At 33.6% G+C, this 16,728-nt stretch overlaps 2 protein-coding genes and 1 pseudogene across 3 annotated transcripts; 1 reads left to right on the top strand and 2 right to left on the bottom strand.

Annotated features, from left to right (window-relative positions):
* Nucleotides 1-206: 206 nt before the first annotated feature.
* On the bottom strand, nt 207-4,242 carry LOC109338333 (universal stress protein PHOS32-like). The gene is made up of 3 exons (XM_019575542.1): nt 3,236-4,242; nt 762-809; nt 207-418 (listed from the first exon to the last, which is right to left on the bottom strand). The coding sequence occupies exons 1-2, from the start codon at nt 3,954-3,956 to the stop codon at nt 802-804; spliced, it is 729 nt and encodes a 242-aa protein (XP_019431087.1). The 5' UTR covers nt 3,957-4,242; the 3' UTR covers nt 207-418; nt 762-801.
* Nucleotides 4,243-6,799: 2,557 nt separating this feature from the next.
* On the top strand, nt 6,800-7,549 carry LOC109338334 (annotated as a pseudogene).
* A 5,861-nt stretch (nt 7,550-13,410) lies between these two features.
* On the bottom strand, nt 13,411-16,392 carry LOC109338332 (putative cyclin-D6-1). 2 transcript variants are annotated; one of them, XM_019575539.1, is made up of 6 exons: nt 16,058-16,392; nt 15,870-15,950; nt 15,472-15,567; nt 15,143-15,359; nt 14,916-15,046; nt 13,411-14,298 (listed from the first exon to the last, which is right to left on the bottom strand). In XM_019575539.1, exons 1-6 carry the CDS (start codon nt 16,232-16,234, stop codon nt 14,047-14,049), a joined length of 954 nt encoding a protein of 317 aa, XP_019431084.1. In that variant the 5' UTR covers nt 16,235-16,392; the 3' UTR covers nt 13,411-14,046. The 2 variants fall into 2 exon arrangements, with proteins under 2 accessions (XP_019431084.1, XP_019431085.1); XM_019575540.1 differs by having other exon boundaries at nt 15,143-15,344.
* Nucleotides 16,393-16,728: the final 336 nt, after the last annotated feature.

Raw genomic sequence — 16,728 nt, 5'->3', positions numbered from 1 at the left:
TGAATACATAACTTAATAGTGATGTAATGGAGAATCTATAAATTATAAGACATTAAGCCCTCATGATACCTTCTGCAATGAGTCGGGGACCAGGCTCATTTTTCAAGTGCTAATGAGAAGTGTTACTGATGGTGAAGGACATTTAGACAGTCACATCAATCAACTTCTTTTGGTAGAGTAAAACATAAGACAATAGGGTAAAGTCCAAACATGAAATAATCAATAGCCTCCAAATCAATCATCCATAGCATATATTCAAACCTGTCAATTAGTATTGAAGTGGTGTACAAACAAACTTGAACAAAAGCATACAAATCCAAACAACCGCTTTACAACATATAGTTTGTCAAAATAAGAAAATTCTCAATTTCAATACTTCCTTCAACACTTGACACAGCCTTGATGTTATGACCAGTTTCTGAAAATAAATAAATAAATCAAAGATCTGTAAATCGTAATACACATATATCATGATATATCAATCAGCTTAGAAGATTCAAAAAATAATCTACATTCATTAATATAATAAGTGAATTTTCTTGTGAATGGAATTCTAGCAGCTGTGCCAGAGCCCAGAGATATATCACCATTGAATGAGAGTTCTAAAATCAAATATATCCCTTGGAAGGATAACATAAAGAGAGGGAATTGGGAATCCCATTCCCCAAAACATCCCTCATCCATGTTCCAGCTAGGAAAAGAGACAAATAATCTAACCATCTCTATCTCTATAAAATACAAAATGGGTATTGATAAATTACCTGAAGTCATAGGATATTGACATTGCTCTGTGTAGTCCTATTAAGCATCTGTTCACACACCCAAAATAAACAGGTTAAACAAGAAGAAACTAATCAATCTTCAATAATATGAAATAGTGAAATACTATAGCTTGCATAGTCCCCAGTAACAAATGAAATCTTATGATGCGGTGGTTATGTCATAATTTGAAGCCTCTAAGAATAAAAGTATTTTATTCTACATACCCTTTTCTTAAACTACAGAGAACACAATTTTAAGGGATATCATGGTCAACCAAGAACTTAGAACTCTACTTCCTTGATCAAAGAAAACTATAAGTGTGAAAATTAGTATTTTTGAGGATCAACCTCAGCTCAGTTTAAAAACCTGAGCTTTTAACTTCATAGACTTGTGTAGTAGCAGTCATACATGCAAAAGAATAAAAAATCATAGTGTGGTGCATATGATTTTAACATAAATTCTTAAATGCAACAGATAAGAAATGATTGGAGTTAGATTGAGCTTTGGGTAGTCAAATAAAAAATAAAAGCTATTTTTTTGTCCTTTATCTTATTTAGGTTTCAATTTGATCCTATACCAAAATTAATTGTCAATTTGGTCTTCTATATTTTCTAATGTTTACCAATTTCACCCCTTCTTCATAATGGTGTTAAACTTATACCAGAATATACCAATTCTTGTCCACGATTCCATGTTTGCCACTGAAATATGTATTTCTCTTCCCTCCTTCCTTGTGAACTACTCACTACACTCCCTCATCTTCATCCCCGTCATTCAAAAATTCAACTTGAACTCAAAAGACACCCAACCATTATCTTCAGGTGAGAAAATGTTGATTCCGACTGTGGAAAAATAATCTTCGAAGAATTTGGCATATTCCGTTGTAAATCTAACAGTGTTATGATGGAAGGGCGAAATTGACAAACATTAGACAGATAGAGCACTAAATTGAAGCTTTATTTTGTTAAAGGACCAAATTGAAACTTAACAATAAAATAAAGAACCAAAAGAGTATTTTAGCCAAAAATAAATGACTTCAGGTGGCAATGTTTAAATTGCGGAGAATTATATAGCAAGACTAAAATAAAATCATTCTCCACCCTCGGTTCCTCAAAAATTACAATTCCACCACTAACCATATCAAACCAACAAGAGCATACTACATGCAAAACTTAACTTAAAAAGTCCAACAATAACTATTTACCACTTTTAAGAACACTTTTGGTGCGATATTATAAGATTTGGATTCAGTATGGGAAAATGAAATCAGTCTTCTGATGCAGATCAAAGGGCTAATTTTTATTTGTAAATAAAAAAGTTGGTGTTCTATGTGAGCTATTGTAGATTAGTATTGTGCATGCTACTGTATGCACTATTGTAAATTAGTGTTTCTCATGTACAGAACATCGAAGTCTAATATAATCCACCTCAGAAAAAGTCCTTACAACCACAATATCATCAAACAAGTCGTTGATTAAGAGCTCATCAGGTAACAATAGTGAGGTAAGCAATAAGAGCAAAAGATGTCATGGAAAAAGTGAACAAGTTAGAAGAGTAGTTGAACATGAAATCTTTGTAAAATTATAGCATAGGCAATTAAGCATACCCAATTGTTTGCTGAAGCTAAACAGACTACCAATGGTACATCAATAAGAAAACACACTTCCGTTTTTTCTGTGTTGTTTGAGGAACTAGAATGAACTCATTGCTATATGTGAACCAACATTATGAAAAATTAAATCCTAACACCATGAAAGTGATGGCATTTGTACTTCACATTATCAATGCTCTTAAAATCCAGAGAGAAGAGGATTTTGGAAATGTATGAAGGCATTTTCATTGAATTGAATGAATGAATCATACAAAGGTTCACAACCTACTATATATAGTAGTTGGTTAATAAACTTCCCTAACAGCGGGAAAATAATGTAGAGAATGCTTTAAACAATGAACCAATTCCTACATAATCAGTATAAGCTTAAACTAATCCATTCCTTGAAGAGGATAGTAAATCCAGATGCCAATCAATACCAAACAGCACCAACCAAAATCTCAAAAGCAAAAAACCAAATGGCAGTTCTAGGCCAACGTTTTATTAACTTAATGTTCAAATAGGTCCTCGAAAAATTTCTGCAAATCATTTTATTCCTTCAAAGATAAAAATAAGCATAAATTTAAACACCAAATTGATGTCCATAGATACTCATACATTAAACGAAAAATGTGATTTGAACTTTTGACTTGGTTAACTTCTCACACACACCTGATAATTTATGACCAAAACCCACATACTTTGTGCATAAGACTATCTCATGTGAAAAGTTGTCATTCAAGTTGTTAAAATAATACTGCACATTTTAATGTCCAAAACCTATAGAGGACCAATTTAAACATGTAGTATAGTCTAAGTTATACAACTTTTTTATTCTATTTATATTTTTTTTAAAATTGATGACAAGTTTCAAGGCCAAACCTTTCTGCTCATTAAATGCATCATGATACTCCTCCTGCTCATGCTCCTCCTCAGGCACAGTATCAAGTTCCACCTCCTCCCCAACCCGAACCGCGCCTTTCGCTTCGCTGCAATCACCATTCTCGCCTTCTTTCTCCTCCGGGAACCTTACAACCACAACAGGACAAATACAATGATGAACACAGTAATCACTCACACTACCAAGCCTCCCCTTCGAACCTCTCTTCGAAGCACCGAACCCTCTGCTCCCCATGATCACGGCACTGAGCCCTAACCTCTCCACCTCCAAACAAAGCCTCTCCTTCATGTCATGATCCTTCACAATGTGAATCCTGAACGGTATCTCTGCCTCAACCAGCGGTTGCGCCAAATCGCTCGACTTCGACGCCGTGAAATTGTCAAAATCGTCCTCCAGCTTCTGCTTCGACTCCTCCGACTTTTTTCCTACGCCGCTGCTGCTGGCGTCGGCGGAGCCCCAGTCAGCGCCATAGAGGATGCTCGTGGGGCGCACGTGGAGGAGGATCACGGCATCGCCGGGGCGGAGGTAGTTATGGACCGCCCAACGGACCGCGTAGGCGCTCTCGTCGCTGAGATCAACGGCGATCGCGATTTTCCGGTGAGACCCGGAGTTCGGCGTGGCGGTGAAGCGAGGGGTTAGGGTTGGAAATGGAACCCGAACCGGAGATTCCGGTTCAGACCGATTCGGTGATTTCGGGTTCATGACGGTGAAAGAGATGAAATTACGGTTTTGGTCAGCAGAAGGGATTTTTGAACAAAACGCAAGGAAATATATTTTTTGAGATCAATATGAAGTAGCGCAAAATTTTGATGATTGATGATCTGGTATGATAACAGATAACAGACTCTAAGCTTTTTTTATCGTTAATCTGTTGAATTTCGAATAACCGTCTTCTAGCGTCAGCACTAAGAAACGGTATATAGAACCTGAAAATCAGTTAGTATATGTGAAGGGTTTAATAGTCATTTCACATATAATAGTTTCTATAATTTTATTGGATTGTGCTAAGCTATGTTCTTTAAGAAATGAAATAAAATAAATTAGAATGAAGTTAACATATATGATATATTACTATTATAGGTTATAACTTTGTTGCAACATGAAGCAAACACATCCCCTCTTTATTCCCATATACCTATTATAGGTTTGTATTAAAAGTTAAATAATTCATTTTTTCCAAACCATGGACGGTAACTTCAATCAACAACATGCATGAAAAATGTATTAATGCTTTGATTATTATTTAACAAAAATTATTTTATTTGACATTTATAATATATAAATTACATATTATAAATAATAAGAAAATGGATTAATAAATATGGGAGTGCCTTTCAATGTTCTAGTTTTATAATAAGTAGAGTGAAAAAAGAAACGTAGAAGGATGAAGTAACCCAAAAAAACTATATCATGTAAAAAGATTAAGTAGAGTGATGTAACAAAAAAACATCATGTAAAATAAAACGAACTAGAAGTTAGCTCTTATTCATCTAATTGAAAAAAAAATGTCATTTGCAATAGAAATGAATAAGAAGTTAGTTCGTACAGATCGAATAACTATGTAATAAAATTGAGGTTCATTGCATGCCACCCCTCTTTTGTTAACAATATATTATTATCCAGTTTCATTCCATCTCTATGTGTGGATTTCTTTGCCAACTAAGTGCTGACTAAGATAATAAGGGTGGATAATGTACACATCATATGTGAACACACCTCTTTCAATGTTGAAGTACAAGACGCTCGTGTATTACAACTATAATTGGTGTTATTATTTGATGTAAAAAATTTCTCAAAACAAAATAATAGCATAAAAAGAGGGAAAATAGGAAGAGTCTATCATTAGACTTCATGAAAATCTGGGTAATAAGTATGAGAATAAATAATCTGATCGTACTCAGAGATAACTTATCTCATCCGGCTAGTAAAAGTATGACATATATATTATTTTGCTTAATTTTAAAAATATTTTTTGTAGAAAATAATTAAATATGACACATGTCATGATTTTAGTTGCTGAAAGAAATAACTTATATTTTTATATCACGATATAATTTATTATAAAACTTATATACAAAAAACATCCAGACTATTGCTTCTTCTCAAATCTCAACTTTGCACAATTCAACCTTCAATGCTCACCACTGTCTCAAAGGACTTGTTAAGGAATAAAAAAAGTTAGAATGGATTGAAAATCACAACTTGTAAAATTTTAATATATTTGAACACACTAATTTTTTAATGTAAGATTTCTATCATTCATTGCTTATATATTCACATACATTATTTAAGACATTTATAGTTTTTAGATCTAAGTGGGATAAGCACTATATTTTTATCAACCAAAGTAATAATATTAAACAATACAGAGAGTACTAAACTCAAACCGATTACAAACTTTTTGCTAAGATAGCTTTGACGCAAGTATTACGACTCATACACAATTAAAAAAAGAAATAATATTGCATAACCCAGTCTTAGCAAACCATAACCATGATCCATGGGCCAAGGCAAGGGAGAGACCAGCAGATTGAGTAGCTTGCTAAACAAGCAACCTCTTATTATCATTGACTAAGGGTGAAACAAGATAAGTCGCAGTAGACTTTACATTAAACAAACGGAACCTATATATTATATAGGAGTTTGAGCTTGACTTGTTAGTTTGTTCAAAAAAATTCAAAATAGGTTTGACCTGTTAGCTTATTTAAAGACCTATTATATTATATAATCTTGAAATAGACCATCATATCTACATTTAATAAGCTAATAGACATATATTTAATTAGACTCTTCTAACCATAACAATTAAATTATATTTTTGTATATATTTTATATCAAAATTACATATAATAACATTACTTATATTAAAATTGTATAATATGAACATTATTACATAATATAACTAAATAGGTCGATCTGTTATGCATAATAAACATTTTGGATGACCTAAAACTTGTCATGTTAAATTAAATAAGTTTTTCAAAGAGCTTGAGCATAACTTGTTAATGAAAAAGTTTGGCTTATCCTAACATACTTAGTTATTATGAGATAATTATTTGAGACTTAACCTTTTTTGTAACAAATACTATAACTTTTTTTGTATTTAGTAGATGTTTTCATACGATTTTAACCTCCACTATATAACTAGTGGAGGTTTAAAAATTAAACCTCCACAGTTATGACTTCTAGAAGTGTTTTGTGGAGATTTTAGAAAATCTATGGTATATATACATTTGTAGTGGTTTATTTATGGAAGTTTTTAACCTCCACTATTTGTGAAGGTTTTTAACCTCCACTATTTGTGTAGGTTTGTGGAGGTTTTTAACCTCCACTATTTGAGGAAGTCTTTGTAATGTTTACCATGGAGGCCTTAAACCTCCACTATTTGAGAATGTTAATTAGTGTTAGCTTGCAAGAGATGCATGTTGGATTTCAAATTTAGTAAGATTTTGTGAACTACCCCATGTTGATTAAGCTTTGTGAACTGTATTGTGTAGTTGTTTTTGGTCCATAGGAATCAATTATGAATATGAATACTTCTATATAAATAGAGAACCAAGGATTTGATAATATCATATAAATATTGAGCTTAGTTTTCTTACAAAGAGGCAAACATTTTAAACAAAAACATATATACTATGGCAAACAAGTACCATGCTCGTTCAAATAGTTTCTCTTCTGCATCTCATCCTAGCACTCTTAGAGTTGAGGAGGAGTTGAACAACCTCAAGAATTGTGAAACAACATCTACTTCCACATATAGGTCACAACGGACACCATGTCACAGATCAAGGAAAATTTTCAAGCCCTTTGAAGAAGAAAGGGTGATTCAAGCATTGAAAAAAGTGTAGCAGAATATAACTTCTGCACAAAAAAGGTTAGAAAAGTGCAAAGAAGTTGATCACATCTTTGAAGCAAATAAATAGAAAATTTGGAGTATCACCATTGTTGAGTCAAGATCAAGACCTAGCAGCTTTGATTAGAGTGCTTAGGGAAGTCATTGCAATGAACATGTCTATCTTCAATCTCTTTTGTCATTCTTGGTCTTTTCTTCTTCAAAGTCAAAGGTGACCAAATGGTTGATAGCTTCAAAGTTGATGCAAAAGAGTGAAAACTGAGAGAATTCCAATGAGTTGTAGTGTGTTGATGCATCTTTGAGCACCCTTCTAAAAGATGGTACTAATGTTGATAAGATGCAAGCAACACGCCAAAAGTTGGAGGCTTTGGAGGATGCCACTGAAAGCCTTGAAAACAATTTGGAAAGCGTATTTAGGCTATTGATCAAAACAAGAGCCTATCTTTTGAACATAATGACTCACTATAGCTCTCCAAATCCACTTGCTAAGCCTTTGCTTCGCCTTTTCAAGAACGTAGTTATATCTCGCCTTCCTAGGAAATTTTTTGCCAATAGGGACTCCCAAGTACTTCCATAGATCAGAAGTTCTACCATAGCCCAACTCCCCACTCAATTGTTGTCGCACTTGATCATGAACATTCTTTGAAAAGAAAATTCTAGTTTTTTCACAATTCACCTTCTGACCGGAGGAACTCTTAGAAAAAAGATCAAGGCAAGTTTTAATAACCTCAACATGGTCCAAAGTTGCCTCCGCAAAAATAATGAGATCGTCAGCAAAAACTAAGTGAGATAACTTCAAGCTAACCCTCCTTAATTTAATTAGTTTCCAGTGCCCAGAATCAACAGTAGTAGAAATAAGATGAGACAATCTTTCAACGCACAAAACAAATAAGTAGGGAGATAAAAGATCACCTTGCCTTATTCCACGTTGGGGTTGGAAAGAATCAAGAGCCTCTCCATTCCAAAGACACTACATTGTAGATGTGGAAATGCACTTATCAACCAAATTAACAAAGTTGTATAGGAACCCAACATCCATCAAACAATCTTTTATAAAGCACCAGCGAAGTCTGTCATAACCTTTCTCAAAATCAATTTTTATAGCCATCCACCCCACCTTCCCTTTTTTCCTATTCATGGCATGAATCACCTCTTGAGTGATAATGATATTATCACTACTAGTACGAATAGGGACGAAACTGCATTGTTGAGGCCCAAGTAGATGCTACATAACCTCCCTCATCCGAAAAGCTAGGATTTTAGTGATAACCTTATAGGAGACATTGTAGAGACTTATCGGTCTAAACTACTTTAAAGAAGCAGCTTGGTCAAACTTTAGAATCAGAGTGACTAATGTTGCATTTATTTCTTTAACCTTCTCTCGATTACCAAAAAATGATTTAATAAGTTCACACAGCTTGAAACCAACCACGTTCCAATGATTATGATAAAACAGGGCCTGAAACCCGTCCTTACCTAGCGCTTTGTAGCCACTGAAAATTACATTTCTAATTTCAGCATCAGTTACTTGATTCCCAAGCCGTGCAATCTGGTCTTGATGCAGAGTAGGATAACAACCAGATAACCAAAGATGAGTGTACCCATCATCTTCCGAATAGAGATTCTTATAGAAGTTGCTAACCATTTGTTCCACCTCTTCATGATTACTAATCCAATCACCATGTTCATCTAACAAAGTTTGAAACTGCTTCTTCCTTCTACGAATTACTGTTACACCATGAAAGTAGCGAATATTCATGTCCCCATACACCAACCTGTTGCTTCTAGATTTTTGGAACTAAAACAATTATTCTTGGCTCAAAACCTCCTCATACTCCTTCCACAATTATTTTTGGAGATTTTCCAGGAAAGGCTTGGAACCAGAGGATAGGCTACGAGTAATTCCATTAAACCATTTGAGGAAAGTTTTTTTTCGCTAAAAATATTCCAAAAAACCTCCTTATTCCACACTTTCAAGCAAGATTGGAGATTATTCATAGTTTCATTCCACTCCAAAGAAGAGTCCCACGAATTGACCACAAGATTATTAAAGGAGGGGTAGGTCATCGAGGTAGCTAAAAGACGGAAAGGTCTTCAATGTCGATTCGGGGTAGGCGCTTCTATTAAACTCAGCAGAAGGGGAGAATGGTCAGATTTAAGGGGGTTCAGATGAGTAATGGAAACATTAGGAAACTTTAACCTCCAATCAAGATTTGATAAGGCATAATCAAGTTTTTCTGATACCAACCCTTTTCCAAGAGAAGCAAGGATCAATAAAACCCAAATCAATTAAGTCACATTCAGAAAGTAGGGATGCAAAAGCAAAGGCTCCCCTAGGGGGTTCTGACTCAAACTATCCAATCTCTCTTCATTAGAAGCAACAACATTGAAATCTCCAATCAGACACCATGACATATTATACCTAGAAGTCATATCCCGAATAGAATCCCAGAGACTAGACCGCATTGAAAAGTGAGGGCTACCATACACTACTGTCAACAGCCAATTATCACCATTGTTCCAACTAACCTCCATTGACAAATGTTGGTTGGAAAACTCCAGTACATTTACCTTCCACATAGAGGAATCCCACAAGCACCAAATACCTCCAGCTTTTCCAACTGCATCCACCTTTGCAAGGCCATTGAAACCAAGGTTTTTGATAACTTCGTCAACATTATCACCACTAATCTTTGTTTCCATTAGAATCATGACATTCGCAGAGAACATATTCTTCATATCAACTATAAGGTTCCTGAAACCCTTAGCTTTTGTTCCTCTACAGTTCCAACTGATAATATTCATCTATGTTTCTATAAAGTCTAGGTTCAGAGACCTCGATGCATCTTCAGGAGTAACAAACTTGCCCTGCCTTTTATTTCTATTTTCCGGTAGACTATTCATCTGGGTGTTATACTTTTCCACTTGCTGACTGTATGGAGAAATTTTGTTATCCTCCAACCCATTGTGACACTCAGATGAGGCAATAGCTACTTGAGCACTTTGATCAAAATCAATTTCCATACTTTGAGATGTTGTTAGAGCTACTATCTCCAAAACCCCAGAAGGAACTGGATCAGCAACAATGAAATTGGCATGATTCTTGACTGCTTTATAGCTTGTAGCTGTTTGCACACTTCGATCTTTTAACAGATGAGCGGGTCAAAGACTTCCCTTCCCAACCCAAGCTTATTTTTCACTCCTTTTATAGGCTTCCCATTATTTTCCAGACTCATAGAACTTCCACCTTTCCGGTCGTGACGATTGTTCTTTCTTGTTATCAACATCCATGGACCAAAGGTCCCTTCTTATGAGGTTTCCATATTTTCTTGACTAACCATTTTACTCTTCCATTTGAATTCCATTAATAATTCGGTAGCAGGGCCCTTCGGTTTGAAGCTACTAATGATGGTGGATTAGTGGCATTCCTTCCCAACCCTCTCATTCTCCTTTAGCCCACTACTCTGAATGTTGCTCCTCTTCTCCTCCTCTACACAGATACCCTCTAGGCAAAGCTCGACCCGGTGTCCATACTTCCCGCATGAGAAGCATATTTGGTGCAAACCTTCATATTCCAAGTGTAAAGTCAGCCCCATTACTTTAATCCTCGGAACCAGCTTTTGTAGGAGGTTTATTTCCACACATATTCTAGAAAACTTCCATCTTGAGTGAATAAAAGTAAGATGATTCATCTTAAGCATGGTACCCAATTTTGACCCTACCTGCCATAGAAATTGTTGATTGTAGAGTTCAATAGGTAAAGTCGGAATTCAGACCCAAACCGCAATCCTTTGCACTTCCTTATCTATAGACATGAAGAATGGACGCTATCTCTGAGTAACTAAATAATGATCAACAATCATCCAAGGTCCTTTGAATAAGACATGGTTGTAGTCTTCCTCTTTAGTGAAATGAACTAGAAAGTAGTTTTCTAGCATATCAATAATTTGAATCCTTCCTCTCACTGCCCAAAGCTTGTTCAAACAAAATTCCATCAATCACATTGAGGCTTCCATTCCTAATAATCGAACCACCAAAGCTTGTTTCCATGGCCTACACCATGTCTCAAACTCCTCCTTGGATACATCAATTTCCGGACATGGATTGAACTCTTTTCCCTCTTCTTCCTCCAATTGTACCATCTATTTTCACTCAGTTCATTGTCACCTTCTTCCATTTGGAGACCCTCATCTACTTCGTCAACATTGAAGAGTTTGTTCCTATAAGAAACTCCCTCCACAACTTGCCCTTGATTGACCACTTTCCCCGTCTCCAAATCAGCCTCGACTACTGTCTCCTCGTCTTCTTTCTGTTTGGCTTTCGTCTTGACTTTCTTTGTGATTTGTTTGATCTGGTCCTCCTCCTGTGCTGCTCTCGTTAAAACCCTAGCCTTCTCCATTTCTATACCAAACTCATGACTATATTATTAGTAAACATGCAAAGGCAAAGTCTGCAACACTATCACCCGAACCTCAGCTACACATGATCAATCTTAAACTTTTTCTCGAGTCAAACTAGGATTGCAATATACAACACTTTCATTCTAGGAATCTGACATGGGCTTATCAAGTATTTCAATGGCTGAGTACCTAATTACGTTAGATATACAAAAATCTATTACTTCAACTATTTCATACTAGTCTGCAGCAATAACCTTGATTTTAATGGCTTATCACTTGAATTAAAAAAATTCTACAAATTTTTTGTATAACCAATAATATTCTTTCTTCCCTTTATAAGTAAGAAATTAATTATTTTTGAGTGTGTAATTGTCATCCTAAGAAACATCACTCACAAGAGCTAGACAATTAGGGTGTGTTTGATTTCAAGAAATGTTTTCTATTTCTATTTCCTATTTTCATTTTCAAAAAACAATTTTCATTTTCTCAAAACATGTTTGTTATTATGATTTTTATTTTCAAAATCATTCACTCTAACCTTCACAATCCATGACACTCTTGCAATTAATTTAATTTTAAATTTTAAGCATTAAACTAGTCAAGTCCATGATTTCAATAAATTTTATATTATAGATACATTAAACAACTTTTATTGTTGGAGTTGATCATTAGCTATCAAAAAGTATCGGAGAAAGTTATAATGAGCATTATGCAACTGTTGATATATTTTCCAAAAAAGTTAAAGTTAAAATAAAATACTAATATATAAGTATTTATTATTTAATTAAGGTTACAATAACTTTAAAAAACGTCAAATTTCATCCCACAATCAAATATTATTATATCCATAGTCGAATTATTTCACCAATACCATATGAGAGGTAAAAAAATTGTTATATTGATATATAAAGAAATAAATTGTATTATAAAGGTGTGTGGTGGTCTAGATGAAGGACACACTCATTGATTGATTTTGGGGTTTTGTTTATCAATGCATAGAGTAATTGAAAAATATACTCCCCTTATTCTACATATTTTGATATTTAAGGTTATACACATAATTTGATAAATTATTAAATGATATAAAAATTCGATACAATTTGGCTAAATAGTCAAATTTAATACACATTGAAAAATAATTAAAAAAGAAATGAAAAAAATATGATGAAAAGATGAGTAATAAATAAGGGTATAATTGGAAAGTAAAGTATAAATGTCTATTGGATTTCAAAAATATCAAAAAATTTGGAATAAAATAAAAAAAGTAAAACATCAAAAGATATTAAACTAATTGGAGCAAAAAAAATTAAAGCTTTCAATAAATTATTAGATAGTTTAAATCAAAAGATATAGTTAAACTAAAATGACGATTCTGTTTCAAGAGTTATGTTATATATTGGAGAAATTATTAGATAGTTTAAATCAAAATCTGTAAGCTTAAATCTATCTAAATTAAATTCTGTAAACTTAAATAAGTTTATTATAAATTAATGATAAAGATATAGTTGTGATTATTTATCTTACATCATATAATGTTTTTTGGTGTCTCTATATAGATAGAGATGGAGGATACAAGGTGCATTGCCTTCTATTGTCTCTAATTAAAAAGGACAGAAAAAAATAATATCCAACAACAATGTATAAATTTTATATATTGTAATTACATTTTTTAATATTGATCATTATATTTTTAATCAAATAGTCCAAATAAATGATATGAATAATGAAATGATTGTGGGTAAATATTTACACTAATATTATAAAATACTCTTAAAAAATATATAGCAAGACATGCAAGTTTATACCGAAATTTCACAGAGCTTGCTCTGCGCTGACCTGCACTCACTTGAGAAATAAGGAACAACAAAACAAAATATAAAAAAGTACTACATTCTTTATCACAAGAAAATTGTTGCTTCACTAGTACTATTATTATTCTTTCGATAGAAGCTAAGAGACAAAACCACACATAAATACAAAACAGACACACAAATTCAACCATGCAATTCAAAATTACGCTTTGTCTTTTTGTTTGCTCTCTAAGAAACGAAAATATTAGTAAAATTAAATTAAAAACATCTTATCTTCCTTCCTCCATTTCACAACAGCAGAATTTAATGAACGCCGTACCAGGATCACGTTACAGTGATTTTGTCCATTAACTATTTATCCACTTTCATACTTCACATAAATTCTGATTCCACCACTAATCTCTTCCTATTCTTAAGTCATCCATTTTCTATTTTTTAGAATCCATTTGCCAGTTTCATTTTGAAGGGGATGAAGAGAAGATTTCAGAGCCATAAAATACAATTATAAGACGACTGTGAAACCTTCTTTTTTTCTTCTTCATTATCCTCCAAAAGCAAGTCGCAAATGGAACAAGAAGATAATATGATGGACAAATATAATGTTTGTCATGAAAGTTGTCTCATCTGGATATATATAAAACAATTTTATAGTGCGAAACTGCATTCATTGCTCTGGGATGGACCATATAGGATTAAATAACGTGATCCTCTTCTGTTTTGGTATTTCAGCATTGATGAAAATGAGAAATATGGACCTTCTGATTATTGTTACCATAATCAGTGATTCTCCTTCTCTTATGGTCCTTCTCATGCATCATAGCAGCATTGGTTGCATTGGTTTTGTCACTCTCATAACTCAGAAAATGTTCATCTAACACATTAATCGGTGTGTCTGAACTTGAATTTACATTGAATACTGATTGGTACTCCTCCTTGGCTATGTCTTGTATGACATTATAGCACTGCTGCACACTTCCCTGCAGTAAATTCAGTGTACCTTCTATTAATTATCATATCCATATAATAATTATAAAAAAAAAAGAACTTCTATTTTCACCTAACATTTTACCTTAGATAATTTTGTAGTGTTTGTGGTGCAAAGTAAAATAGAGTGCAATAGAACATTTTGTTATTTTCTTTAGTTTATACTCCCTTTAGAACAATGAAGCCAAAATATCTCAATTTTTTTTTACTACATACACTGTTTTGTTGCATCTATAAAATGCAGTGTACATATAATGCCAAGTGGGTTTTTTTGTCCTACCATGAACATCCCTCGTCTTTTTTTGGTAAGAAATTAATTCTTTCAGGTTGTGTGACAGCCCCTCCCAATAAGTGTCGCTACCAAGAATCGAACTCGTGACTTTTTGGTCGTCTTGTGGATCTAGTGAGGCCTTACACGAACTTGTTAGTAATGGGTTTTAAGTTGTGATTTATAGTGGCAATTACTACTACACTATTGTGATCATAATAGTGACCTCATTATGTGCAATTCCACTAAAATGGCATTGTAAAATAAAACAAGCATGTTGTTTTTCTAGCATGTATATCTATGACTACTATTAAGTGAAAGAACAGGATGAAACCATTGTACCTTATTTACATATGAACAATCTGATATTGCTTTCAAGAAGCTTGGATATTGATAAGGAAACATCTCATGTGAAGCACATAGAAGGGCTGATGCAGCTATTATAGATGGCTTGAATTCCAAAACCTTTATCTCTGCTCCCAAAATACACATAGAGATTATTTAATTAGCAATCAAATTAACACATTTTTTTTATAATGTTGAACTAAATATTAATTATATATATATACCTCTTTGTGACTTCAATATAATTTCAGATGCTCGATCTTTCAGAACCTGGATCAATGCAGGGTCTACAAGCCTGAATAAATTGATGAAGAAATGAATGAAAGAAAAGGGGGTGATGGATCGCATTCTCCATTGTAGAGTTCCCAAGACAATAGCTTCCATTCTTTCTATTGTTTGTGTCTCAAAAATGAGACCACTATCACCCTGATTCAGAAGAGCCTAGTATAATACAAACTTCAATGAATAATTGAATTCCAATACTTGTATTATCTTATAACCATACCCTTATGTTCCAATCATATATTTATTTGAAGACAGAGACACTTTTTACCTGAACATCAGTGACTGAGAACTCTGTTTTCATCATCTTAGCAGCTAGAGAAAAACAAGAGATTGCAAGAAGCTTGTTGGCCCATGGTTTTGGTTGCTGTTACATATACCCAATTTGAGTTACATCTTGAGTAAACATAATCTAGTTCCTAATATTCAATCTTAAGTAATAAGTATCACTAGTCACATTATATCTTGTAAAATTAGTTACATTTATGAAGTTTTTTTTATAAAAATATGTAACATTTAATATTTATAACATATGTACATAACTACATATATTTTATATACTTTGGTTACTTTTGATCTTAAGTGCATGTGATAATCAAAATGCCAGAAAAACTAAAAGAACATTGAATATGTAAATAAATAACAAAGGATTTGGTTTGGTTTCTTTACCAATATTCCTTGGTTGGCTAGGTGGCGATCCAAATAGTTGATAGCAAGGTAAGACAGAACAGGATCAAAGGTACATGACATCTAAAAAGAACCAAACCCATGTAACATTTAGAAACTTTTTAATGTTTCGTCAAACAATTAATAATAAAGATTGATTCTCTCTTTTTTTTGTGCTTAGTTAATCTTACCTGTGAGATTATAGAAATGACATCTCTTCTAATAGAGATGTCAAAGCCACTGTCTTTGAGAGTGTGAAAGTAGTTTGGTGATGGAATGTGGTCAGATTCAATGAGGAAGAGTGAAGGGACTGAGTCACAGGGAAGGTCATGGAAGTTTTCAAAAGGGTTTTCAAGGTCAAACTCCATGGATGAAATTGTTTTCAGTGATAGTGAGGAGCAAGAAGGAATGGCATTGTTATAGAGAGTGAGACAGTGATAACTGATAAGGTAAAGGAGCTGAGAGAATTCTCAGGTTTCTTCAAGTGAAAGCTATGCAGTGACTTCAGTTCTTTTAGCTTTATGAGTTTGCTCTTTATTAGTAGGTTTGGATATCATCTCTTTCAAAGTATGTCTCTAAACTCTGTCTCATTATAGTAAAACTTTGATACTCTTAGATATTACAAGTGTAAATGAAGAAATAGTCTCACATTATGCAAAAGTGAATGAGTTAAAGAACATATAAGTATATGGATTCATAGACCTAATGCCTTAAGGTTTTGGATCAAATGTGGTTTCAAAATCACTTTTATGCTTCTTTCACTTAACTCATTGAAGAATGCTACATCCCATGAGGAAGATCTCTCAACAAGTAGTATTAGAGATGATGGTTCGACGATTCAACAAAGTATTGAAGCGACAAG

Source organism: Lupinus angustifolius, unplaced genomic scaffold, assembly GCF_001865875.1.
Source record: "Lupinus angustifolius cultivar Tanjil unplaced genomic scaffold, LupAngTanjil_v1.0 Scaffold_22_10, whole genome shotgun sequence".
NCBI classification, from domain to species: Eukaryota; Viridiplantae; Streptophyta; class Magnoliopsida; order Fabales; family Fabaceae; genus Lupinus; species Lupinus angustifolius.
The sequence above is the reverse complement of the archived record's forward strand: the minus strand, read 5'-3'. Positions and strand labels throughout refer to the sequence as shown.

Coding starts and splice junctions, on each gene's coding strand:
- LOC109338332 (XM_019575539.1), bottom strand. CDS start 16,234: ATGGAGTTTGACCTTGAAAACCCTTTTGAAAACTTCCATGACCTTCCC. Junction 15,047..15,142: donor TATATTGAAGTCACAAAGAG/GTATATATATAT, acceptor TTTTGGGAGCAG/AGATAAAGGTTTTGGAATTC. Junction 14,299..14,915: donor ATTGTTCATATGTAAATAAG/GTACAATGGTTT, acceptor AATTTACTGCAG/GGAAGTGTGCAGCAGTGCTA.
- LOC109338333 (XM_019575542.1), bottom strand. CDS start 3,956: ATGAACCCGAAATCACCGAATCGGTCTGAACCGGAATCTCCGGTTCGG.